Raw genomic sequence first — 24,710 nt, forward strand, 5'->3', positions numbered from 1 at the left:
ATTTTTTCATTACCTGAAGTCAGTATATCCTTTTCCTCTACTGGCGTAGTCTATCAAGATGCCAGACAGGGGTGAACTTATCATTCCTCCAATGGAGGCGTAGATCCTTTGCAGTCCATAGTCCCCTTTATGTTCCCTCAGGATAGCAATGACAGCACCTGGAAAATAGAATGTACAAATTTAAGGTGGTATAGGGAATTAGGGTTTCAGAAAGAGAACAGTAGGCTATATTGCATACTGAGATTTTAAACCAAAAGTTCTTTTGTCAATAAAATGAATTTGTAAAAGTAGTACCTAGGTGATACGTTGTTGAAATAACTATGCTCATGATCTTGATAAATGTGCCTTGAAGTATTGCGAAAGATAATTCGAGGTTAACATCACTAATCTTTGAATATAATTATGTATTTCTAAAAGACGTATTCTCGTAAAGAGCAAAAACACGTATGGTTTGGATAAGTGGTGACAAGATGTCAATTTTTTAAGAAACGTGATCTCGCTCTGTGTACTTAAGCTTCAAAATTTAAAATCAGGTTCAACATGACTTGAACATTTTTTTTGTCTAAATGACCAGATTTCTATTCTTTATAGGTATGCAACTATGTACTTTCGCCAAAACTGTCTTTCTTTTTCATGAATCCGGCAGTTTGAAGGATTGAACATGAATGTTTGTGACTCCGACAACAAATTGTAGGTACAAGTACATGCATACGAGTAGGGACAGTAGATGATATGTGGATCGGGATACAAAGGCACTAAATTTCATTTCCACAACCCTTTAATCAAAGATCTTGGGGTTTACATTTTGTCCTATAGGAATAGCGCCCGGTGAAATGGTTATCTACAGCAGTGGAGCTGCCTAGAAGGTATAGATACCTACCTATCTGCCTACTGCAAAATTAAGAAGAAGAAAAATAACTCAGCAAGTGACAAAAAAAGTGATTTAATGTAGGTAATTACCTATTATTAATAATTAATTTATTTTTTTCTTTATTTATCGCTTTTAAACCATCACTGTTCTTACCCTTACATGTGTAAGAACACGACGGGGTGTAACTAATGAACACACCTCAATAAAACATTTTATAATACATTTTTGAAGAAATAAAATAAAAACCATTTTGTCTTACCTGTAAATACGGGTTGTACGAATTCCCTCGATTTGTCGTAATCAGACTAAATCCGCATTGCCTGAGGTCTGACCATGTGATGAGTGGTTGCAGCAAAGTAGTAAACTTCAAACTATTTGCAAGATAATTTCGTAATATTTTCTTTCTGAATTAAGATCTTTTTCTGCAAATACCTAATTTTAGCAAGGATATCTTATCTAGCAAATCCTCGCAATAGTCACTTGGTCTAATATTTACCTTTCTTGAAAAGAAGGAACTCTATTTTACTCACATTATTTATCTTCATTACAGAATCAGTGGTACAGAGGTACTAGCATTATACGGATATATTTCTTCTTCAAATAAGCAAATAAAACAATTAAACCAGACTGCAATAGTCCCGTTACCCATGGCGATCTTGAAAACCGATAGACGTTGTTCCCTTTTGTTTAACGATTAATTTTTTATGCAATCAGACTCATACATCTCGGATTACCACCTCGGCCATTATAAAATTTAATGTTTTAATTGTTGTAACTTGAATTGCCCTCCAGGGAGAGTCATTAGCAGAATCGTGACCCCATTAGCGGGGAACGTGTTCTTCATCATATTAGCATTGAAATGGTTAACGAAAAAATTCAAAGTCCATAAAAGTTTATGATGCATAGTGCTATTAGATAAGTGGTCATTGAGTTGCGTCCCATGAGAGTTATTGGTATCGAACCAGCGGATCTACTGACTTGCAGGATCGACAGCGCAAGTGCAGTTTAACCCTGAGTTTAACAATTACTTCAAACTTAATACTTACCAGACACTGAACCATAGGAATCATCTTTAGAAAAACTCACTAAAACCATTCTCTGACGATAGTAGATAGGTACATCTATGTACGAAGACACTGAACCATAGGAATCATCTTTAGAAAAACTCACTAAAACCATTCTCTGACGATAGTAGATAGGTACATCTATGTACGAGTCACTCGTATACTAACTGTAGCCACTTATTCGTACTTCCAAACAACATTTACCTTTACGTACTAAAAATATGTCTACTTCCAAGACAATTTGTAGGTAATTCCAAGAAGCAATATTATCTACTAACTTATATATCCACATATTTAAAACAAATCTCTACCTATAACTACAAAAGCTGGATTAAGGGCGGTGGCGTTATTACCTTCATCATTGTTTCCTCATCTTCGAGTAAGTCAGCTTCTCACTTACTTCGCTAAACACGAGCCGGTCAGGGTTAACTCTTACGAAGGCTATGTACGAGTCACTCGTATACTAACTGTAGCCACTTATTCGTACTTCCAAACAACATTTACCTTTATACGTACTAAAAATATGTCTACTTCCAAGACAATGTAGGTAATTCCAAGAAGCAATATTATCTACTTATATATCCACATATTTAGAACAAATCTCTACCTATAAGTACAAAAGCTGGATTAAGGGCGGTGGCGTTATTATCTTCATCATTGTTTCCTCATCTTCGAGTAAGTCAGCTTCTCACTTACTTCGCTAAACACGAGCCGGTCAGGGTTAACTCTTACGAAGGAAGTAATTCAAAGTTATGACTATCTTTTATTTTGATAAGAAAGTTCCATAAGTCAAAGTCAATCAATGAACTCAAGAAGGTCAGCTAGGATTTTCAACATGGCGACTATACATCTCAGGTTCCTGCGGTCAAATAACTTAATAGACCACGAGGTTCCGTCCGAAGAACACCTACCATGTGCGGATTTCAAATTAATCTTGAAAAATTGCTGGCAAGAAAAGCACCGCTATTAATTCCTCTGCCTAGGACACCTAGGTGTAATATATCTATAATACCATTAATAGTATTAAATTGCTACTCAACACTGATCGCGGAGACCACAGGAAAGATTTCGCACGAGTTTCGTAATTTGTTACCGGAAACTTGATAATATTACCTTACGCGTACTTACAGTATGATGTGTTGTGTACATCTATAAAATAAATAGCCTCTATGGAACTATTGGAGAAATAAAGGTAAAGACAATAATTTTAAAAGCAAGACATATAAGAAAGAAATTTACAAACTGGTACCTATGTAGCACCATTCACATCTAATAAACATACCTACTCCAAGTGTAGCACCTATTTAGAAATTATCTTTCTCTTCTTCTTAACCTCATTATCCCTGGTCCTAAATCATTGTTTTAAGATTCAGATTTCAAATTCAGTGAAATTACCTCAATAAAACTTACCCCGGAATCCCTTGGTCTTCTTTCGACTCCAGATCATCTTCGCCAAGAAGCTGAGAGGTCCATGGAAGAATCAACATCAATTTGGGTTATGTAGAGTGCAAAACTGACGGGCTCAGAGACATTTAGGTCTGGAGGAGGTTCTGGCTTAGAATGAAGACGAGACACTGTGGACAACGCCTTGCACTACTTGGTAGACACAATATGTGCTCGCAATGCTGCAGTGAGCACCAAAGTTGTGACATAATAACAGAAAGAAACTGCATTTACATTTTTTTTTTTTAATCAGACTAAATCCGCATTGCCTGAGGTCTGACCATGTGATGAGTGGTTGCAGCAAAGTAGTAAACTTCAAACTAATATGTGCTCAATTAGGATAAGTAAACTAAATATTGGACATCTCTAATACAATATCAAGGACAGATAAGCAGAACACAAAAATACGAGAAAGTGTCTAGTGTCTTTACTATTGTTTGACCACAGAAATATGGTCATTCATTTTGATTTGTGAATTTTGGGGCTAGATTCGATACCGAAAATAGCTGTTTCAATCCGTTTAGGGTTTCGATCGTGATTCTAGCCTTCTTCTACACCGATTTTTAAGACAAATGGATGTTATTTTGTTATTATAGGCAAACCGCTTTAGGTTCACCTGCCCTACTACCATTTTGCTCCAGATTGGTGTTAATTTGTTCGGTAAATAATCAGGAAGTTCCTACTAATTCTGACTTACTGAAGAGTAGACAACACCACACAATGTAGAGCGATAGACCATAATTAACGAATTTGGAAAAAAAACCTTTGATTCATTTAGTCCTGAGACTAACACGGTCATTGGGTTTCAAGTCCTAGGTCAAACTGAGATTCCATGCCATTCGCCCAAGAAACACAATTTAAAAAGAATTGCTGAAAAAGGATATTTTCTTTCGAACTTGCATTATCCATTTATCTCTAATATCTACCATTCAGGATAGTATTTTGTAGTATGTACCTTCTTACAATCTAACAATCTTCCTAAATATTTTGCATCAAGAAGAACCAAGACCATCAGCAAGTATATGAGTAAAAGCGTTCAAAGTACATCTTAGCTATAGCTTTTTGTTACCAATAGGGAATACCGAGTAGGTATTGCCGAGAGTTTGGTGACGGTGAACCGGGTAAACTAGGCAAGTTTGTAATTTTAATTATAGGGCAGGATTGTACAGAAACTGACAAATAAAACTTTGAAGACAAGAACAATGTTGATTTTAAAAAGAAAACCTATGAAGCCAGACAAAAGATCAGACATGAAGAGGCTACGTGTTACTAACAAGTGTAGCAGAGAGCTCTATATTCTTTGTTTACTTAAACTCTGAAACGGGCCACTTAAATTTGTTGTTTGTCTAACAGTACCTTCTTACTGCCAACTTCAAGTACAGTGGTGACTATTGGTTCAATAAGATGATTTGTAAAATCAAAATGGCTTCAAGTTAGTCATGGTTTTGACCAAGCTCCTTGTATTGTTCATGTGTTGGTTTTGTGGCGATTTTGTATTGGCTGAACCAGGTTTACAGTAAGTACCTGCCACATATCTCCTTGATCCTGAATAGAAAATCAAATGGAAGAAGGTTAAATAATAATTAAATAGCAGAATTTCTAACCATTGGTTTTTCTCTTGACATAAAACTTTTTTTAATAGGAGTAAAAAGTGTTCTTAATTACCCCGGTTGACCCTACACCTTGTTTTGAGGTCTGTCTAGTTTCTAGAAGAATAATAATAGGAGTAAAAAGTGTTCTTAATTACCCCGGTTGACCCTACACCTTGTTTTGAGGTCTGTCTAGTTTCTAGAAGAATAAGTACCTAGGTAATGTTATCGTGTTTTAGACGGTCCAAATGAAGTGTTTAGGACATTCAAGGTTGAAAATTTTGAACTAGATCATCACTTTCTATGAAACTTTTCAACTTTCAGACAGAATCGAATTCAGAACGATGTCAAGTACAGTAAGCAAGACATCAGTGAGGATTGGAGACCAAACAAGATGGACGGCATACAAGACAGATTCCATCCGGTTGTCATTCACCATGTGAAGAAAGGACAGGGAAGACCAAACCAGCTGACACAACAAAACCAAAACACACAGGCGATTTTCTTTCAATCCAATCAGCAGAACTTTGATGGTGGATTCCGGAATGAAATGCCTCAGGAGGCAAATTTCCAGGAACAACCAGAATCACACGCTGGTGAAATCATTCCAAATCTTGTCAATCAAGTGTCTTTTCAAAGCCTGGATTTCCCGGAGAACAATCAACCAGAATACGTTGCTTTTATCCAGTCTACCATACCAACACCTCCACCTACCACCACTACTCCTCCAGTGCCTACAACAAACTTTTCTAACTCTCTGAAAACAATATACGTCCCATGGATATACATACCGCCCGGTTCAAACATTAAACAAACAGATGAACCTTATAAGATCGACAAACCACCTGAGCCGAATTATCTACCACCGAAACCGAATTATCTTCCTCCTAAACCAACTTATCTTCCTCCCGAACCAACATATCTGCCACCAGCCTACTCTTACCCCCCACCACCTCCTCCTCCACCAACCTACCTCCCTCCTAAACCTGAATACCTCCCACCTAAACCTGGCTATCTCCCCCCTGAGCCACAACCTGGTTACTCATACCCCATTCCTCCTCCTCCCCCTCCAAGTGAAGAGGAGAAAGAGAAAGCCGCCGAGTTCACCTACTTCTTCCTGGGTCGGAAACTCTGGTACATCCCGCTCTATTTTAGCATTTACTTTGTTATCTACGTGGGCTATTTGGTGCTGAAAGCTATCGCGCGACACAAGCTCAAGTTTCCTCATTTGCTTCACAACGCGGCTGTTGTGTCTGGTAGGGATCTGATCAGAATGGGGTTGTTCACCAGTAGAGATTTCAATGACATGGAGGAGCTTCTGGCTACAGTAATGCGATCTGTGCAGTAGTGAAAAGGTCTCCGATTTTCAAGTTCCACAGACTAGACACAAACTTAAAGCCTAATCATAGGCTGTATATAAAATAATTATATTGTCATTACTACGTAATGATCTAATTCTATTATGTTACTAGCTCAGGATCGGTTTAGATTTTCGCAAAATCCTTTCTTATTGCACACCTAGACCTTATAAGGAATATTCCTACCAAATTTCAGCTTTCTAGGTGTTGTGGTTCAGGAGATAGAGCGATCAGTGGGTGAATCTGTGAATATGAAATGTGAATGAGTGAATGGATCTTGATTTTATAATCTAACTAATAATTCTTTTATGTTATACATAAGATAGCTTAAAACTAGTGGGCGTTTAACGTCAATGTATAATTGCTACCCAGCCTGAGTGGATCCGGGTAAAGTTAGTAGTACGTGGTTATTCAGATTGTCACCCTTTCGGATATTAGCCACGCACAACGTTGCTTCACTTCAGTTATCCATTGGGAACGGGTACATTTAGATTTTTAGACTCTAGATTAGCTTCTACAAAGGTAGTAAGACATAAAGAAAAAGATATATTGCACACTCAAATAAATATAAATAAATAAAAAAAAAAGATATATTTTTTAGGTTTGAAATGAATCAAAAATATATTTTATACATTCTGGTAACAAAATTATGCTTCAGGTAACAAATAATACCTAGTCGTATACCAATAATAAGATTACTTTTTGTGAAAATACGTAATGGAAGATACATATTAAGAAATGAAATGCATAGAATTTATCACAGTTTTGTAAATCAATGTTTGATTTTTACGTCGTCTTTTTTTCACCACTTTAATCAATTCAATACGATAATAATAAAATCGTTGTATTTTTATTTGTAACTCCTTTCAATGTTAAGCACTTTTTAGTAAACCTGACCAGAAGTGTTTAAATTTAACCAAACTTGAGACGTATCTGCCAAATAAAGTTGTGTACCCTACACAACCTTCTCATCTACCTTTGGCAAAATTTAACCACTTCTGTCGAGGAATAATAACACATGCCTAACATACTCTGCACCTTCGTAAGGTTTTGTCAATCCACACTTCCCGACCAAGAAGAAATGTAGCTTTAAAAGCACAAAGCTCATTACAGAATCCCACAAAAGGTCAGAACTTACTTTTCCTGCAGATTCCTGTCAGTGTACCTTGGATCAGAGGTCTCAAGCTCTTCCCAGAATTATTCATATCGAGTGTTATCTTTGAGATGGGTTTGTAGTTTCGTTACAATTTTCATCTTTTACAAATGCTTCGTTCACGTTGGCTCCATTAGGCGCAATGTTTTTGTAGCTTGGGGGTGGCGTGGGGAGAATGTTGTTATTGTTCATGTTGGCCAGTGTCAGGTCGTTCTTGGTCAGCGATAACTGAAACGTTAAGTATTTGGTGTGAGGTTTGACAGAGGGAACAGTAACTGCTAAGATCTCATCGTCCCGAAATCGGAGAAAGAAGACAGGATAGGAGAAAGCCAGACGTGCTACCAACCAAGCTAACTAGGCTGGCTGTTCACGAATAAAAAATCGTATAGGTACCTGTGCTAGACTAAGTTTCCGAGAACCGCCCCAAAATGAGGTGCATAAATTGCTTTAGAGTAATTTTTTGGGGAGTGTATTACTTTAGAGTGAAGTGCTTGGGGTCGTGGGCATGAAATATCAATGTACATGTACACTAAATCTTCATCGTTGGTCCCTTGTCTCATTTATTTTATTTAATAAATACGCAGGGTTGCTCCCTAATTATACAAAGGTCTTCATCGAACTAAAGAGAACAACAACAAGAACATTTTATTATTAACTGGTTAAGACCAGAGTTTACACCACAACAAAAGCATTTTCTTCAATGGTCAATCACTCACCTTCTTTTTGGTGCAATTCTTAGATCTCTGATGGGCATTACCATCACTATTGGCGGAATTGCTGGTCTGCCATTGTTGGTGATGTCAGGGCCCATTATTGAGAAGTTCGGTCACGCCAATGTCATTTTCATTGGCTTCTTGTTCTACGCAATCCGACTCATTGGTGAGTGGGCATTTCAAAATTGGATTTATCTAGTAATTTAATCAAATTTTTAACTGTCTCCAAAATTTCCAAGTAACTTTTGAGATCTGTAAGGTTACTGACCTTTATTTTAAACGAAATATCCAAGGATCCACAATTTTTTGATTGGTACCTATGCTGTGTTATAATTATAAATAATCAGCTTAAGGCTGACATTCCCATTTATGTTATTAAAGAATCCATTCTCTCTTTCAGGCTACTCCATGATCACTGAAGCTTGGCAGTGTTTAATCTTCGAGGCCATGGAGTCTATCACTTCGTCCCTGGCTTTCACAGCTGCTGTCACCTATGCAGCAAAATTATCCACCAATACTACTGATTCCAGTGTGCAAGGGTTGTTGGGTGGAATTTATTATGGCGTTGGTGAGTTATAGCTTTTTTTGGTTCAAATGATGCTTTATCTTTTCTAGCAGCAACTATTAGTTAGCAGTTTAGTAATTTTTGTATCTTATTTGGATCGTCACTTCATGCAGATCCTCCAACAGGTTTTAACGTACCTATGTCTAAAATTTCTTCACTTTCAATTTGCAGGCAAAGGAGCAGGCAGTTTGATCGGTGGTTACCTGATGAAAGGATTTGGCACCAAAATCACCTACCAACTATTTGCAGCCACCATGGTATTAACAGGCTGCATGTACTTCGTCTTCAACAAAGCACAAAGTTTTATTTGTCAGTTTCTGTACAATCCTGCCCTATAATTAAAATTACAAACTTGCCTAGTTCACCCGGTTCACCGTCACCAAACTCTCGGCAATACCTACCTACTCGGTATTCCCTATTGGTAACAAAAAGCTATAGCTAAGATGTACTTTGAACGCTTTTACTCAAATACTTGCTGATGGTCTTGGTTCTTCTTGATGCAAAATATTTAGGAAGATTGTTAGATTGTAAGAAGGTACGTACTACAAAATACTATCCTGAATGGTAGATATTAGAGATAAATGGATAATGCAAGTTCAAAAGAAAATATCCTTTTTCAGCACTTCTTTTTAAATTGTGTTTCTTGGGCGAATGGCATGGAATCTCAGTTCGACCTAGGACTTGAAACCCAATGACCGTGTTAGTCTCAGGACTAAATGAATCAAAGGTTTTTTTTCCAAATTCGTTAATTACCTATCTGGTGAGGTGCATAAACTGCCTTAGAGTAATTTTTTGGGGAGTGTATTACTTTAGAGTGAAGTGCTTGGGGTCGTGGGCATGAAATATCAATGTACATGTACACTAAATCCTATCTACATTGTATGGTGTTGTCTACTCTTCAGTAAGTCAGAATTAGTAGGAACTTCCTGATTATTTACCGAACAAATTAACACCAATCTGGAGCAAAATGATAGTAGGGCAGGTGAACCTAAAACGGTTTGCCTATAATAACAAAATAACATCCATTTGTCCTAAAAATCGGTGTAGAAGAAGGCTAGAATCACGATCGAAACCCTAAACAGATTCAAACAGCTATTTTCGGTGTCGAATCTAGCCCCAAAATTCACAAATCAAAATGAATGACCATATTTCTGTGGTCAAACAACATTAAAGACACTAGACACCTTCTCGTATTTTTGTGTTCTGCTTATCTGTCCCTGATATTGTATTAGAGATGTCCAATATTTAGTTTACTTATCCTAATTGAGCACATGTGTCTACCAAGTAGTGCAAGGCGTTGTCCACAGTGTCTCGTCTTCATTCTAAGCCAGAACCTCCTCCAGACCTAAATGTCTCTGAGCCCGTCAGTTTTGCACTCTACATAACCCAAATTGATGTTGATTCTTCCATGGACCTCTCAGCTTCTTGGCGAAGATGATCTGGAGTCGAAAGAAGACCAAGGGATTCCGGGGTAAGTTTTACTGAGGTAATTTCACTGAATTTTAAATCTGAATCTTAAAACAATGATTTAGGATCAGGGATAATGAGGTTAGGAAGAAGAGAAAGATAATTTCTAAATAGGTGCTACACTTGGAGTATGTTTATTAGATGTGAATGGTGCTACATAGGTACCAGTTTGTAAATTTCTTTCTTATATGTCTTGCTCTTAAAATTATTGTCTTTACCTTTATTTCTCCAATAGTTCCATAGAGACTTTTTATTTTATAGATATAGATGACTGTACAATGTACATAGCACATCATACTGTAGGTACGCGTAAGGTAATATTATCAAGTTTCCGGTAACAAATTACGAAACTCGTGCGAAATCTTTCCTGTGGTTTCCGCGATCAGTGTTGAGTGGCAATTTAATACTATTAATAGTATTAATGATTACACCTAGGTGTCCTAGGCAGAGGAATTAATAGCGGTGCTTTTCTTGCCAGCAATTTTTCAAGATTAATTTGAAATCCGCACATGTATATTGTCATTACTACGTAATGATCTAATTCTATTATGTTACTAGCTCAGGATCGGTTTAGATTTTCGCAAAATCCTTTCTTATTGCACACCTAGACCTTATAAGGAATATTCCTACCAAATTTCAGCTTTCTAGGTGTTGTGGTTCAGGAGATAGAGCGATCAGTGGGTGAATCTGTGAATATGAAATGTGAATGAGTGAATGGATCTTGATTTTATAATCTAACTAATAATTCTTTTATGTTATACATAAGATAGCTTAAAAATATTGTCATTACTACGTAATGATCTAATTCTTTTATGTTACTAGCTCAGGATCGGTTTAGATTTTCGCAAAATCCTTTCTTATTGCACACCTAGACCTTATAAGGAATATTCCTACCAAAAATGTTTCTCAGCACCGTGATGACATCAGTAAGAACATTAGTAGCCGGGGCTTTGAATTCCAAGTTGATGCAAAGCATGAGGGCACCGCTGATAAGCTTCAGGGCGGCGTATAAATAGAATGCAGGCCTGTGGGAAAGAATGCCAAGAGAAATTACCTTTGATGTCTACAGTGGACACTGAGATACTGCCAACTTCAAGTACAGTGGTGACTATTAGTTCGATAATGAGCGATGATTTGTAAAATCAAAATGGCTTCAAGTTAGTCATGGTTTTGACCAAGCTCCTTGTATTGTTCATGTGTTGGTTTTGTGGCGATTTTGTATTGGCTGAACCAGGTTTACAGTAAAAAATTGTGATATTTTCCGCTTATTTTTTCATTACCTGAAGTCAGTATATCCTTTTCCTCTACTGGCGTAGTCTATCAAGATGCCAGACAGGGGTGAACTTATCATTCCTTGAGGTTGAACTGGGAAATTCTCGTATAGGGAAATCCTCGTTTCACTTCAATCCCGAGTTGGTAAACCCCACCAGCATCATTATCTCAGGTCTCCAGTAAAGTACCTACCAAATTAGTTCTCCTCTTAACATAAAGACGTAGAACATACTACTAGGTGCCACCTTATATCATACGTACTCATCATAAGTATTCTACGCTTATCAATGTCTCTTGCACCTTATATCTGATAAATTAAATAACTTACCAAATCATCAATACAGGTTACGGATTGGAATGCAGTTTTGGCACTATTAGGTTCACTCAGCGTTAGGATTTTGAATTGTCTCACTCCGGTCTTTATGAAATCCACTGGCTGCAGCTTGACAGAATAGTTTCTGCTGACAAAACGGTAGGATTTCGAGTACTTGTTCTCCTCATTTATGTCACACACGTAGACAGAATCCTTGACATCACAGTTGAAATTGTACAGGCCATTGGTGGGGAAGAAGTATTTGGTCTTGGTCAGATTTCGGAAAACAGTATATTGCATACTGAGATTTTATACCAAAAGTTCTCCTTTGTCAATAAAATGAATTTGTAAAAGTAGTACCTAGGTGATACGTTGTTGAAATAACTATGCTCATGATCTTGATAATTTCATTTTGGGGAACATATTTTTCCATTAAGGTCTGAAAATTACACTGGAGAGGTATGTGTGACATCTGAAAATTACGCTAATAAATACCTCTTGAATCTATTTAACAGACTAATAATAGAGTATGGCCTACGTTCCTTATCTGGGGCGTTTAACGTCAATGTATAATTGCTACCCAGCCTGAGTGGATCCGGGTAAAGTTAGTAGTACGTGGTTATTCAGATTGTCACCCTTTCGGATATTAGCCACGCACAACGTTGCTTCACTTCAGTTATCCATTGGGAACGGGTACATTTAGATTTTTAGACTCTATTTCATTTTGGGGAACATATTTTTCCATTAAGGTCTGAAAATTACACTGGAGAGGTATGTGTGACATCTGAAAATTACGCTAATAAATACCTCTTGAATCTATTTAACAGACTAATAATAGAGTATGGCCTACGTTCCTTATCTGTTAGCAAAATTTCACGGTGCAATAATGCTGATGTTACTAAGGTTTTTGTTTTATAAGACATTTCCTTATTAGTGAGCTCCTTGCTAACATACAGCATGTGATCACTATACGCCACAAGTTTGCTGATCTCTCGTTTAGTCGAGCGAATTATTCCAAACAATAATGCTAACTTGATAATTATAATGGACATTGTGGATTTAGGACTTAAATAGCTTAAATTAATGAACGGACATTGGTTGAAAATTTCAACTAGCCTAGCGTCAGCTTGGAGTTCATCACTCCGGTGTTTAGCGTGACTCCACGTTTCGCCATGTATCCGGTCCATACGTTGAACACAACTCTACTGCACATTATGTATTGTTTCAGGGAAAGAATAGAAACCTACCACACAGATCTCGTAGTTTTTTTTATTCAACACGTTTGCTAGAGGGAACAACTGCCAAGGTCTTATCGTCCCGAAAGACAAGAGTAGGGGAGGATAGGAGAAAGCCAGCCGTTCCGAGAACAAACATTATCCGTTCAGGATAAAATACGTCCCGGGCGGGAATCGAACCCGCGGCCTAGCGCTTACAAGGCAGACGCGCTACCAACCAAGCTAACTAGGCTGGCCATTTAAAATGTCTATTTAGTCTAAAGCTAAAGTTTCTACTCATAGCAGCCACTCATACCTTCAAACATGGCGAAAGCTGTCCCTCCAATGATTCCAATAAGGACGCGGATTATCAAGTATGTCCAAAACGTTAGAGACACATCAAATTCAACCGTGTTCTTGCCGTTGGAACAGATTGAGGACCGAGGTACGGTAGCCAGACAGGATGGTTCACACTTGTCCATTTTGAGAATTGTGGAGATTTGCAGATTGTTGTCTGGGTTGAGGAGGGGTACGGAGATGGAAAGATTCCGACTGGCCAAGTTCTGAAACAAAGCGGAATTGAATATCAATAAAAACGAATTGAATAATAACAAAGCGGAATCGAGTATTAACAAAACGGAATTGAATATTAACAAAACAGAATTGAATATTCATTTCAAATAGAGCGCTGTTGGCTTTTGTTAATTAAAACTACTATTGTTCTGCTATGTTTCTTGATCAGAATTTTTGTAATCTTCTAAGGTTGAGTTGTACCACCGTGGATTGTCTCAGGATTGAGTTCAATCTGAGGTTGAACTGGGAAATTCTCGTATAGGGAAATCCTCGTTTCACTTCAATCCCGAGTTGGTAAACCCCACCAGCATCATTATCTCAGGTCTCCAGTAAAGTACCTACCAAATTAGTTCTCCTCTTAACATAAAGACGTAGAACATACTACTAGGTGCCACCTTATATCATACGTACTCATCATAAGTATTCTACGCTTATCAATGTCTCTTGCACCTTATATCTGATAAATTAAATAACTTACCAAATCATCAATACAGGTTACGGATTGGAATGCAGTTTTGGCACTATTAGGTTCACTCAGCGTTAGGATTTTGAATTGTCTCACTCCGGTCTTTATGAAATCCACTGGCTGCAGCTTGACAGAATAGTTTCTGCTGACAAAACGGTAGGATTTCGAGTACTTGTTCTCCTCATTTATGTCACACACGTAGACAGAATCCTTGACATCACAGTTGAAATTGTACAGGCCATTGGTGGGGAAGAAGTATTTGGTCTTGGTCAGATTTCGGACTGAAGTAGTAAATCGTTCTTTATTCTTCAAGAATCGGTAATTCCTTGCGTCTCCTAAAAAGGTAAGAGAGAGGTAAGTACACTTAAGTAGGTAATAAAAGCTCACTTCGCCTAAGGCTAACGCATTTTCTTGCCAAGATGAAGGTCGCCAGGCTAGTTAGCTAGGAGGGTCTGCCTTGTAAGTGCTAGGTCACGGGTTCGATTCCAGCCCGGGGCGGAATTTATCCTGAAATTATTCCTTCTCTAGATGAATTTGCTTAAAAATTGCATGAATTCTTACCCATTTGTGTCGATAATTTGGGTATGTCTTCTGCGGCTAGCTCATAGTAAAAGTTCCCTCTATCTTCGGTGACAGCATAGCTACGCGCTCTCAGAATGGCAATGGACTCTTCGATCAATTTCTTTGAGCTTTTGACATCCTGCAATCCGAACATAAATCCAAACATACACGATACAAATATATTTAATATTGCACCAAAGGACACTAAACAACCGGATTTATTAGATTTCAAAAACTTAGATCCTTTCCAGTTGCCCTAACTGTCTACTCAAATTAGGTTATCCATTAGGGCTAGTAAGCTCTAACAAGTGTAACTCTTGTTCTGCCCTCCTCATTAGATTTACATACATATCCTAAGTCTTTCTGTTTATGACAGGTCGACCATTTCAGAGATATTACAGTGAACTCTTACTAGGTCGAAGTCTTGTTGAAATCTATCGCAGATGATTCCACACGCCTCCAATTTGACAGGCACCGATATGTTGTACGAGGTAACAGGCATACACAGGTGGTCCTCTGCCAGTGATAGTGTTACCCGATCACCTGTAACACCACCTGTAACACAAAGGTAAGGGTAACTCTGAACATCGGTGTAATATACATATCACACCCAGTAACTATTTAGGGAGTAAAGGGACTTTTCAGTCTCATTCTGGCAGGATAAACAAGAATATAGCCTATTCTGAGTTAAGACTGGCAGGTAAAGTGCATATCTCGGACCGTTCAAAACGACAAAAACCAAAAAGGATTGAGGTATAAAAGTAGGTAAATAATTCAACCAAGGCATAAGCAATAACTGAGGACATAACGGATCCAGATATAATTCAAACAAAATATAAACCGGATTGAGATATAATTCAAGCAAAGATATAAACAAGAGTTGGGAAGCCTTTGCCTTGAAAATGATCCGAACCGGAAATACGTACTTAACTGAGCCTGTCTCTAGAATATATACCTATGTGACAAACTACAATATTATAGTCTACTAGCCCTATAATTTACCGCTTATAACTCACTGAGACAGTGACACAATCAGCGCTTAAATAAGACGAACGAGAAAGTGTCATCGATGAAGGATGTAATGATATATTAATTTATAATTGCCCTACGTACCTGTGTAATTTTGATTGTTTCAAGCTCAGTCTTTACCTGTCATCGTAGATTCGTAGAAGCTTAACCCATCCTTTAGGGCTATTCAACCCTACAGCTAAGCTCCTGATTGGGCCTTTACCTGTCATAGTCAATAATAAGTAAAAAAAAAAGACAGTCAAAGCAATAGTTAGTGAGCGCCTTACCTGTCATAAAATCACAGCCGAATTTGACGATTGTTCTCTCGGGATACGTGATGGTTATTCTTCCCACAGGAACAAGAAGTAAGAGGAGGGACACGCAGCCCCCTAAAGATGAAAATAAAGCTAGTAATACCTGGAAGGGAACAGAGCAAGAAAAGCATGTAATTAGAACTTATTGTACTAGTTTCATATGGAGGGTGCTTACGGACGCAAAATTTCATCACAGTTTGCAAGTATGAGGAATATTCATACTTTGTATAGTGGAGTCGTCAAGCGCCAAAATCGTATAAGGTAATAAGAAATCATTGCAAAATCGCTCTATATTTTTTCAACATCGGGATTCAAAGTAACATATCAGATTCGAGATCTTTGACGAAATTACTGCGACACCCTCGAAGGATTACAAATCTGAAGGAATTACTGCGGCATCCCCGAAGGATTACAATAATGAGAGATATTTACCTTAAAGTTTCCTATCTTATCAGCTATGATGCCCGCTATGGGAGGCATTATAATGGCCACACATGGAGTGACGGCAGACATGATCGCCGTTTCTTCCACATTGATGCCCAACTCTCTCATGTGAATGGTCAGATAGGGATATAGAACGTAGAGTGCTGAGGGCAGAAAGAATGGTGGTGTTTTAGTATTACGGAAATAAATAGTCGAATAGAAATGACTAATTTTTTCAAGAGGTTTGACAGAGAGTACTGTAACTGCTAAGGTCTTATCGTCCCGAAATCGAAGAGAGAAGGAAGACAGGATAGGATAAAGCCAGCCGTTCCGAGAACGAACATTACCCGTTCAGGATAAAATCCGCCCCGGGCGGGAATCACACCCGTGGCCTAGCGCTTACAAGGCAGATGCACTACCAACCAAGCTAACTAGGCTGGCTGAATAGGTATGAAATACGTTGGGAATAGTGTGAATCTAAATCTACCTAGACCCAGGTCTGCCTACATGTTGGAGTATGATGATTTGATAATGAGTTGAACTATGATAAAACACTACGTAGATATGTTCAGGTTAGAATCAGCCCCAAAATTAGGTACCTATCTATAATTTGGTCCGCCAGCCTATTTAGATTTTGGAGGGTCGCGCACCTGCCTTATAATCGCTAAGTTGCGGGTACAATTCCCGCCTGGGGCGAACTTTGTCCCAAATAGATGGGGTTCGTTCTCGAAATGGCTGACATGGAAAGATCAATTTTCTGTGGGAATGAGAAGAAGAAGAAGAAGAAGAAGAAGAAGAAGAAGAAGAAGAAGAAGAAGAAGAAGAAGAAGAAGAAGAATATGGATACATGATTGAAAGTTCAAATCTAGAAGAGATAAGTATGAACTAGGTACATACGACCAAGAGCAACTAGAGTATTCATTCAGTTTTATTTTATGTATATGTTACCGGCAATGTATACAATACCGGCATTCTATAGAATACCTAGCGTTTTTAGGCAAAGTGTATAATGAAATCGATAATTTATTATATATGTATGATTTGTCTAGGCATTTCATGAAATACCAGGTATTATCTAGGTCATTATATAAAATGTCCAAGTCCGTACCCGTATACAATATAGGAGAGTCTCAGGATTCTTAGATAGTTATACGATCACATACGGTCTTACTTCAGGTGTTGAAGTGCTTCCAACAAAGCCTCTGCAAAGCCGTTTTACTGGCTCGTATGAACAATAAATTAGGGTACATACGACCAAGAGCAACTAGAGTATTCATTTAGTTTTAATTTATGTATATATGTTACCGGCAATCTATACAATACCGGCATTCTATAGAATACCTAGCGTTTTTAGGCAAAGTGTACAATGAAATCGATAATTTATTATATATGATTTGCCTAGGCATTTCATGAAATACCTGGTGTTATCTACTAGGTCATTATATAAAATGTCCAAGTCCGTACCCATATACAGCACAGGAGAGTCTCAGGATTCTCAGATAGTTATACGGTCACACATACGGTCTTACTTCAGGTGTTGAAGTGCTTTCAACAAAGCCTCTGCAAAGCCGTTTTACTGGCTCGTATGAACAATAAATTAGACGAGCCCCCTTAGTGAAGCTATACCTGTATGCCTTTTTCTTTGCCCTAATATACCAATGTGATGGAATATGACACTACTACCACAGATACATACGAGTAGGTACAAGATATGTTCCGCCTCGGATCACTTAACTGGCATCACTTATTCGCTAGTGGTTAACTAGAGTTGCTTACTTACTAGATCACTAATAACTTATTACTTGCCTCTCATATCGGCTGTCTAAAATGTCCACACCTGTTCTTGTGTAATAAACAATAGCCTGTTGATATTACTAGCATATAATCTCTTGTGTGTAATGTAATCATTGGGGAGTAAAGCTCAGAAACGAAGTGGTGCCGGTGTGTGAAAGGAAAATCGCAGTCAATCAATATGGGCTGAATGAGTATACAGAAGGATGTTATTTATTTAATGGTACACCTAGACATTGTGTTATTCCGGAAGTCGCTCGCCACTTGACGAAAAAAATAAGGACGAGTAATAGGAAAGATAAATTTGATAAACACAATATAAAAATTGGTCACACAATTACGTACGACAGTAAATAGAGTAGGCAGGAGAGTACACTGAGAGTTTTAGTAAACACATACTTTGTCAAGACCAAAACTGATGTGGAGAGAATTTGATAAGGTTGAGGAAGACTTGAGAGAAAAGGGATGGAAAAGAGAGGAGGCATCAGATAGGAGGGTATTGAGGGGCAAGAAGAAGAAGAAGAAGAAGAAGAAGAAGAAGAAGAAGAAGAAGAAGATACTTTATCAAGACATTTAATTTAAGAATGAAAGAATACTTACTTGAAGCATGAACGAAGAACAGAAGCTTGAGAGTCAGCAACTCCTTTTGCCGAAAATCGGACGTTATCCGACCGAAGAAGGTGGCTAAGAATTTCATCTTGACTTGGTATCACTGTTGGTTTTTCACAAAGAGATGTGGAAATAAGCTACAAGAAATGGTAACTCAGTTCCTAGATCAATTTACTTCAAGGCGTTCACTTAATTCAATTGGATCTTCTTCCACAAAGAGATGGAGGAGTTAGTGTTGAATGGAGAATACAATGAGCTCTTGAAAGCGGGCTGTCATGTCATGGAAAATCCAGTAGCTGGAGAAGAGATCTTCCATGATCCATCCATTGGCCGAAAAGATGAAGGTCAGCTAGAAAATAAATTAAATGAAATTAATACTCATGGTTCACATGGTTACAAAAAGGCAACTGGGACTTGATATTATGGGGTGCTGAAGAAAATGAATGTATTTAAGAAAGCTAAAAAATGAAATGGAAAATCTAAGTGTGATCTCTCCTAAAAACACCGAACTTTTTGCTGAAAACTATACCTGTTTCGTAGGTAATCTAGCTTGAGCTCACCTACGCTATCCCTAGTGAATTCTTTTCAACTCATTCTCGATGTTTGTGTTGACTCAACAAGATCCCTCCTAAAAACACCGAACTTTTTGCTGAAAACTATACCTATTTTGTAGGTAATCTAGCTTGAGCTCACCTACGCTATCCCTAGTGAATTCTTTTCAACTCATTCTCGATGTTTGTGTTGACTCAACAACGAGTATGTTAGGTAAACCGGGGGGAAAACATTAAATTTTAATTCATATCACACGACAAAATGTAGGCATTCTATTTTTATTGTCAAAAAATATTTTGATACGACTACTGTTAGTATAGAGTAGGTGTGTGGTAGGTACACGTTTAACAGTCATATCTATTTTGTTGACTACTGTTAGTATAGAGTAGGTGTGTGGTAGGTACACGTTTAACAGTCATATCTATTTTAATCTCTCCTAAAAACACTGAACTTTTTGCTGAAAACTATACCTATTTCGTAGGTAATCTAGCTTGAGCTCACCTACGCTATCCCTAGTGAATTCTTTTCAACTCATTCTCGATGTTTGTGTTGACTCAACAACGAGTATGTTAGGTAAACCGGGGGGAAACATTAAATTTTAATTCATATCACACGACAAAATGTAGGCATTCTATTTTTATTGTCAAAAAATATTTTGATACAACTACTGTTAGTATAGAGTAGGTGTAGTAGGTGTGTGGTACACGTTTAACAGTCATATCTATTTTGTTTGTGTTTCTATTGAGTTTTCTCGGTAGTACGTTTATTCATTTCCATATTGTTTGCACTATTATCAAATATTTCAGTATGATGTGTCTGCTCTCCAATTTTCCCTTCTACTTTTTAGCTTTTGGTGAAGGCGTTGGATCTTGTTTCTTCTCTTTGTCTTCCGTTTTTGCTTTGGTTTCGGACTCAGCTGCTTCCATATCTGCAATGATCTTGTCAATTTCAGCAGCATTGTATTCCTGTTTCATTACTTGGATGAGAGGTTTCTTTTTCGTCTGTTTCATGAAGGCTGCTGGTGCTACGTACTCAATGTCCAAGTCGGAATCGTCCGATGAATGGTCCGGACGGGGTGTTTCATCGTCGGACCACTCGTCTGGGACGATAAACTCTATGGGAACCAGTGGCTCTTGATGTTCACTGACTCGGATGGGTTGGAACATGATCGTGAATTGGCCTTTCTCTCTGGTGACACGCAATGTGGGTCTCCCCTTGAACTGGGAGTCTGTGAAAAGCAAATATGCAAATAATAACGGAAGGTAAAAAATCGTGACCGTCAAAAGTGAAAAGGTCTGCTCTGCAGAAAATTATTTTCCCGATTTTGTGAGTTGCATGGTAAACTCATTCCCGTGTAAGAACTTGGGAATAAGAATCAAGTCATTTTGCTGTTAGAAAATTATTTTCCCGATTTTGTGAGTTGCATGGTAAACTCATTCCCGTGTAAGAACTTGGGAATAAGAATCAAGTCATTTTGCTGTTTTCGAAGCAATACGCTTATTACCTAGGCACCTACACAAAGATAACTAGGAGTTTTACCTTTTCTATGAAAATGTTGTTTGTGATGTGGTTGTTGTTCAACTTCGTTGTCGCTATTATCCTTCGGATTCCTACACAAAGATAACTAGGATTTTTACCTTTTCTATGAAAATGTTGTTTGTGATGTGGTTGTTGTTCAACTTCGTTGTCGCTATTATCCTTCGGATTGACAGGTTTCTTCACCACTTTTGCGTTACGATTTTTAATATCTTTGGGTTTTTCATCAACTTCTACAATTTCAGTCACATCGTTTCCTGGTGGTGCAACATTTTCCTCCACGTCATTCACATTTTGCATCACCAGTCTTTTAATGATATCCCTTGCGTCAGTGGGTTTTGTTGCAAGCAATTTGCTTTTTGATGACATAGTGCTTTTTGATGAGTACTTTACACCTTCTCCAATATTAGCTTGAAATTTTGTTGTTTTTTTAATGTTGGTTGGATGAAATCTTTTATTAATAAATTGTTCAGTAAACTTTTTTCTTCGATAAGTGGCCACGTCACGTCAGTCTTTCAATTTGAGATATTCCTTTGATGTTTGTACTGTATAAATATGTATAGAAGTAAAAAAGACCATGGTACTAAATAATTTGAAATAGACCTAAATTCTCGATATTATCTTCCAATCTTAGCATCTAGCAATGTTCCTCGATAGGTACTTGGGAGTCTTGGGGCTTATATCACTTTATTATTCATGATTATTTACTGATTGAAACATAAAACTGCAATCTAAAAAGTAGGTAAGTTTCATATTTCTTCTTTGGAGGAATGTACGAGTATGTATAGGTAAGTACTAAATAATTTGAAATAGACCTAAATTCTCAATATTATCTTCCAATCTTAGCATCTAGCAATGTTCCTCGATCTCGATAGGTACTTGGGAGTCTTGGGGCTCATATCACTTTATTATTCATGATTACTGATTGAAACATAAAACTGCAATCTAAAAATTAGGTAGGTAAGTTTCATATTTCTTCTTTGGAGGAATGTACGAGTATGTACCTACCTACACACGGTGCAATTTTCAAAACTGTGCTTGGGGGAAAAAATTAAATAAAAGATCAAATTCTCAATATTATCTTCCAATCTTAGCATCTAGCAATGTTCCTCGATAGGTACTTGGGAGTCTTGGGGCTCATATCACTTTATTATTCATGATTATTTACTGATTGAAACATAAAACTGCAATCTAAAAATTAGGTAGGTAAGTTTCATATTTTTTCTTTGGAGGAATGTACGAGTATGTACCTACCTACACACGGTGCAATTTTCAAAACTGTGCTTGGGGGAAAAAATTAAAAGATAGTAAGTTAGTTACAGAAGTAACCACAATTTCATTCGATAGGTAGAGCTAGCTACCTCCTATACCGACTGTTTCTATCAATTCATTCATGCAATCAAATCTCACCTAATAAAATTTGATTGATTAAATTTGCCTCTGGGAATTCTAGAAAACAATAGGTACCTACCTACACACGGTGCAATTTTCAAAACTGTGCTTGGGAAAAAAAAAATAATAAAAGATGGTAATTTAGTTACAGAAGTAACCACAATTTCATTCGATAGGTAGAGCTAGCTACCTATACCTACTGTTTCTATCAATTCATTCATGCAATCAAATCTCACCTAATAAAATTTGATTGATTAAATTTGCCTCTGGGAATTCTAGAAAACAAGTTTACCTGTCATCGTAGATGCTTAACCCATCCTTTAGGGCTATTCAACCCTACAGCTAAGCTCCTGATTGGGCCTTTACCTGTCATAGTCAATAATCAGTAAAAAAAGACAGCCAAAGCAATAGTTAGTGAGCGCCTTACCTGTCATAAAATCACAGCCGAATTTGACGATTGTTCTCTCGGGATACGTGATGGTTATTCTTCCCACAGGAACAAGAAGTAAGAGGAGGGACACGCAGCCCCCTAAAGATGAAAATAAAGCTAGTAATACCTGGAAGGGAACAGAGCAAGAAAAGCATGTAATTAGAACTTATTGTACTAGTTTCATATGGAGGGTGCTTACGGACGCAAAATTTCATCACAGTTGCAAGTATGAGGAATATTCGTACTTTGTATAGTGGAGTCGTCAAGCGCCAAAATCGTATAAGGCTATAAGGTAATAAGAAATCATTGCAAAATCGCTCTATATTTTTTCAACATCGGGATTCAAAGTAACATATATCAGATTCGAGATCTTTGACGAAATTATTGCGACACCTTGGAAGGATTACAAATCTGAAGGAATTACTGCGGCATCCCCGAAGGATTACAATAATGAGAGATATTTACCTTAAAGTTTCCTATCTTGTCAGCTATGATGCCCGCTATGGGAGGCATTATAATGGCCACACATGGAGTGACGGCAGACATAATCGCCGTTTCTTCCACATTGATGCCCAACTCTCTCATGTGAATGGTCAGGTAGGGATATAGAACGTAGAGTGCTGTAGACAGAAAGAATGGTGGTGTTTCAGCATTTCGGAAATGAATAATAGTCGAATAGGTATGAATTTTTTCAAGGAGGTTTGACAGAGGAATCTGTAACTGCCAAGGTCTTATCGTCCTAAAATCGAAGAGAGAAGGAATACAGGATAGGAGAAAGCCAGCCGATCCGAGAACAAACATTACCCGTTCAGGATAAAATCCGCCCCGGGCGCGAATCGCACACGCGGCCTAGCACTTACAAGGCAGATGCACTAACAACCAAGCTAACTAGGCTGGCTGAATAGGTATGAAATACGTTGGGAATAGTGTGAACCTAAATCTAATGCGAATTTCCTTCCAGGATTCACTGTATTGGGTAGAAATTCAAAATTACCTCCATATTGAAAAGTTAGCAGGGGGTGTATTTTAAGGTTAATCTACATAATGAATTTAATTATGGAAAGTATAGATATTAATGACAGAATATCAATCCTGATTACTTTCATATCCCCAATTCTAATTATCCTATATCCTCATTATCCACTAACTTTCACGTCCCAAACAATATACCAGATCTGATTAGGTCCCATTGTGTGGCAATGGGTATTGCCGGAAGAGCTATGATCGTAGATGTTCATGTACAAAATAGGGACTGAAACCTATTATACATATTCCGATTTTATGCGTTACCTAGGCACCTACACAAAGATAACTAGGAGTTTTACCTTTTCTATGAAAATGTTGTTTGTGATGTGGTTGTTGTTCAACTTCGTTGTCGCTATTATCCTTCGGATTGACAGGTTTCTTCACCACTTTTGCGTTACGATTTTTAATATCTTTGGGTTTTTCATCAACTTCTACAATTTCAGTCACATCGTTTCCTGGTGGTGCAACATTTTCCTCCACGTCATTCACATTTTGCATCACCAGTCTTTTAATGATATCCCTTGCGTCAGTGGGTTTTGTTGCAAGCAATTTGCTTTTTGATGACATAGTGCTTTTTGATGAGTAATTTACACCTTCTCCAATATTAGCTTGAAATTTTGTTGTTTTTTTAATGTTGGTTGGATGAAATCTTTTATTAATAAATTGTTCAGTAGACTTTTTTCTTCGATAAGTGGCCACGTCACAACAGTCTTTCAATTTGAGATATTCCTTTGATTTTGTACTGTATAAATATGTATAGAAGTAAAAAAGACCATGGTACTAAATAATTTGAAATAGACCTAAATTCTCAATATTATCTTCCAATCTTAGCATCTAGCAATGTTCCTCGATAGGTGCTTGGGAGTCTTGGGGCTCATATCACTTTATTATTCATGATTGTTTACTGATTGAAACATAAAACTGCAATCTAAAAAGTAGGTAAGTTTCATATTTCTTCTTTGGAGGAATGTACGAGTATGTACCTCCCTACACACGGTGCAATTTTC

General features: G+C 37.6%; 3 protein-coding genes across 4 annotated transcripts in view; 1 reads left to right on the forward strand and 2 right to left on the reverse strand.

The window, feature by feature from the left end:
• Nucleotides 1–13: 13 nt before the first annotated feature.
• The window catches only part of LOC103516024, a gene marked incomplete at its 3' end in the record, with an annotated part of 44,059 nt that continues 19,362 nt past the window's right edge, over nucleotides 14–24,710 (reverse strand). Inside the window, exons 2-10 of the mRNA XM_008480977.3 lie at nucleotides 18,990–19,116; nucleotides 18,759–18,893; nucleotides 16,377–16,531; nucleotides 15,918–16,047; nucleotides 15,035–15,177; nucleotides 14,623–14,761; nucleotides 14,074–14,396; nucleotides 13,339–13,585; nucleotides 14–158 (exon numbers count right to left, since the gene is read on the reverse strand). Coding sequence (XP_008479199.1) covers nucleotides 14–158; nucleotides 13,339–13,585; nucleotides 14,074–14,396; nucleotides 14,623–14,761; nucleotides 15,035–15,177; nucleotides 15,918–16,047; nucleotides 16,377–16,531; nucleotides 18,759–18,855 — 1,379 coding nt within the window. The remainder of the gene's footprint in view (nucleotides 159–13,338; nucleotides 13,586–14,073; nucleotides 14,397–14,622; nucleotides 14,762–15,034; nucleotides 15,178–15,917; nucleotides 16,048–16,376; nucleotides 16,532–18,758; nucleotides 18,894–18,989; nucleotides 19,117–24,710) is intronic.
• On the forward strand, nucleotides 4,772–6,460 carry LOC113470250 (wiskott-Aldrich syndrome protein family member 2-like). Its single transcript, XM_026828540.1, has 2 exons — nucleotides 4,772–4,894; nucleotides 5,292–6,460. The coding sequence occupies exons 1-2, from the start codon at nucleotides 4,818–4,820 to the stop codon at nucleotides 6,313–6,315; spliced, it is 1,101 nt and encodes a 366-aa protein (XP_026684341.1). The 5' UTR covers nucleotides 4,772–4,817; the 3' UTR covers nucleotides 6,316–6,460.
• LOC103516022 lies at nucleotides 19,942–24,371 on the reverse strand. 2 transcript variants are annotated; one of them, XM_008480975.2, is made up of 2 exons: nucleotides 24,003–24,371; nucleotides 19,942–20,547 (listed from the first exon to the last, which is right to left on the reverse strand). In XM_008480975.2, the coding sequence occupies exons 1-2, from the start codon at nucleotides 24,268–24,270 to the stop codon at nucleotides 20,156–20,158; spliced, it is 660 nt and encodes a 219-aa protein (XP_008479197.1). In that variant the 5' UTR covers nucleotides 24,271–24,371; the 3' UTR covers nucleotides 19,942–20,155. The 2 variants fall into 2 exon arrangements, with proteins under 2 accessions (XP_008479197.1, XP_026684342.1); XM_026828541.1 differs by lacking the exon at nucleotides 24,003–24,371 and adding an exon at nucleotides 20,957–21,507.

This window comes from Diaphorina citri, unplaced genomic scaffold (genome assembly GCF_000475195.1).
Source record: "Diaphorina citri unplaced genomic scaffold, Diaci psyllid genome assembly version 1.1 scaffold1466, whole genome shotgun sequence".
In the NCBI taxonomy this organism is placed as follows: domain Eukaryota; kingdom Metazoa; phylum Arthropoda; class Insecta; order Hemiptera; family Psyllidae; genus Diaphorina; species Diaphorina citri.

Coding starts and splice junctions, on each gene's coding strand:
- LOC113470250 (XM_026828540.1), top strand. CDS start 4,818: ATGGTTTTGACCAAGCTCCTTGTATTGTTCATGTGTTGGTTTTGTGGC. Junction 4,895..5,291: donor TTGGCTGAACCAGGTTTACA/GTAAGTACCTGC, acceptor TTCAACTTTCAG/ACAGAATCGAATTCAGAACG.
- LOC103516022 (XM_008480975.2), bottom strand. CDS start 24,270: ATGTCATCAAAAAGCAAATTGCTTGCAACAAAACCCACTGACGCAAGG. Junction 20,548..24,002: donor ACAACATTTTCATAGAAAAG/GTAAAACTCCTA, acceptor TGCTTTTCACAG/ACTCCCAGTTCAAGGGGAGA.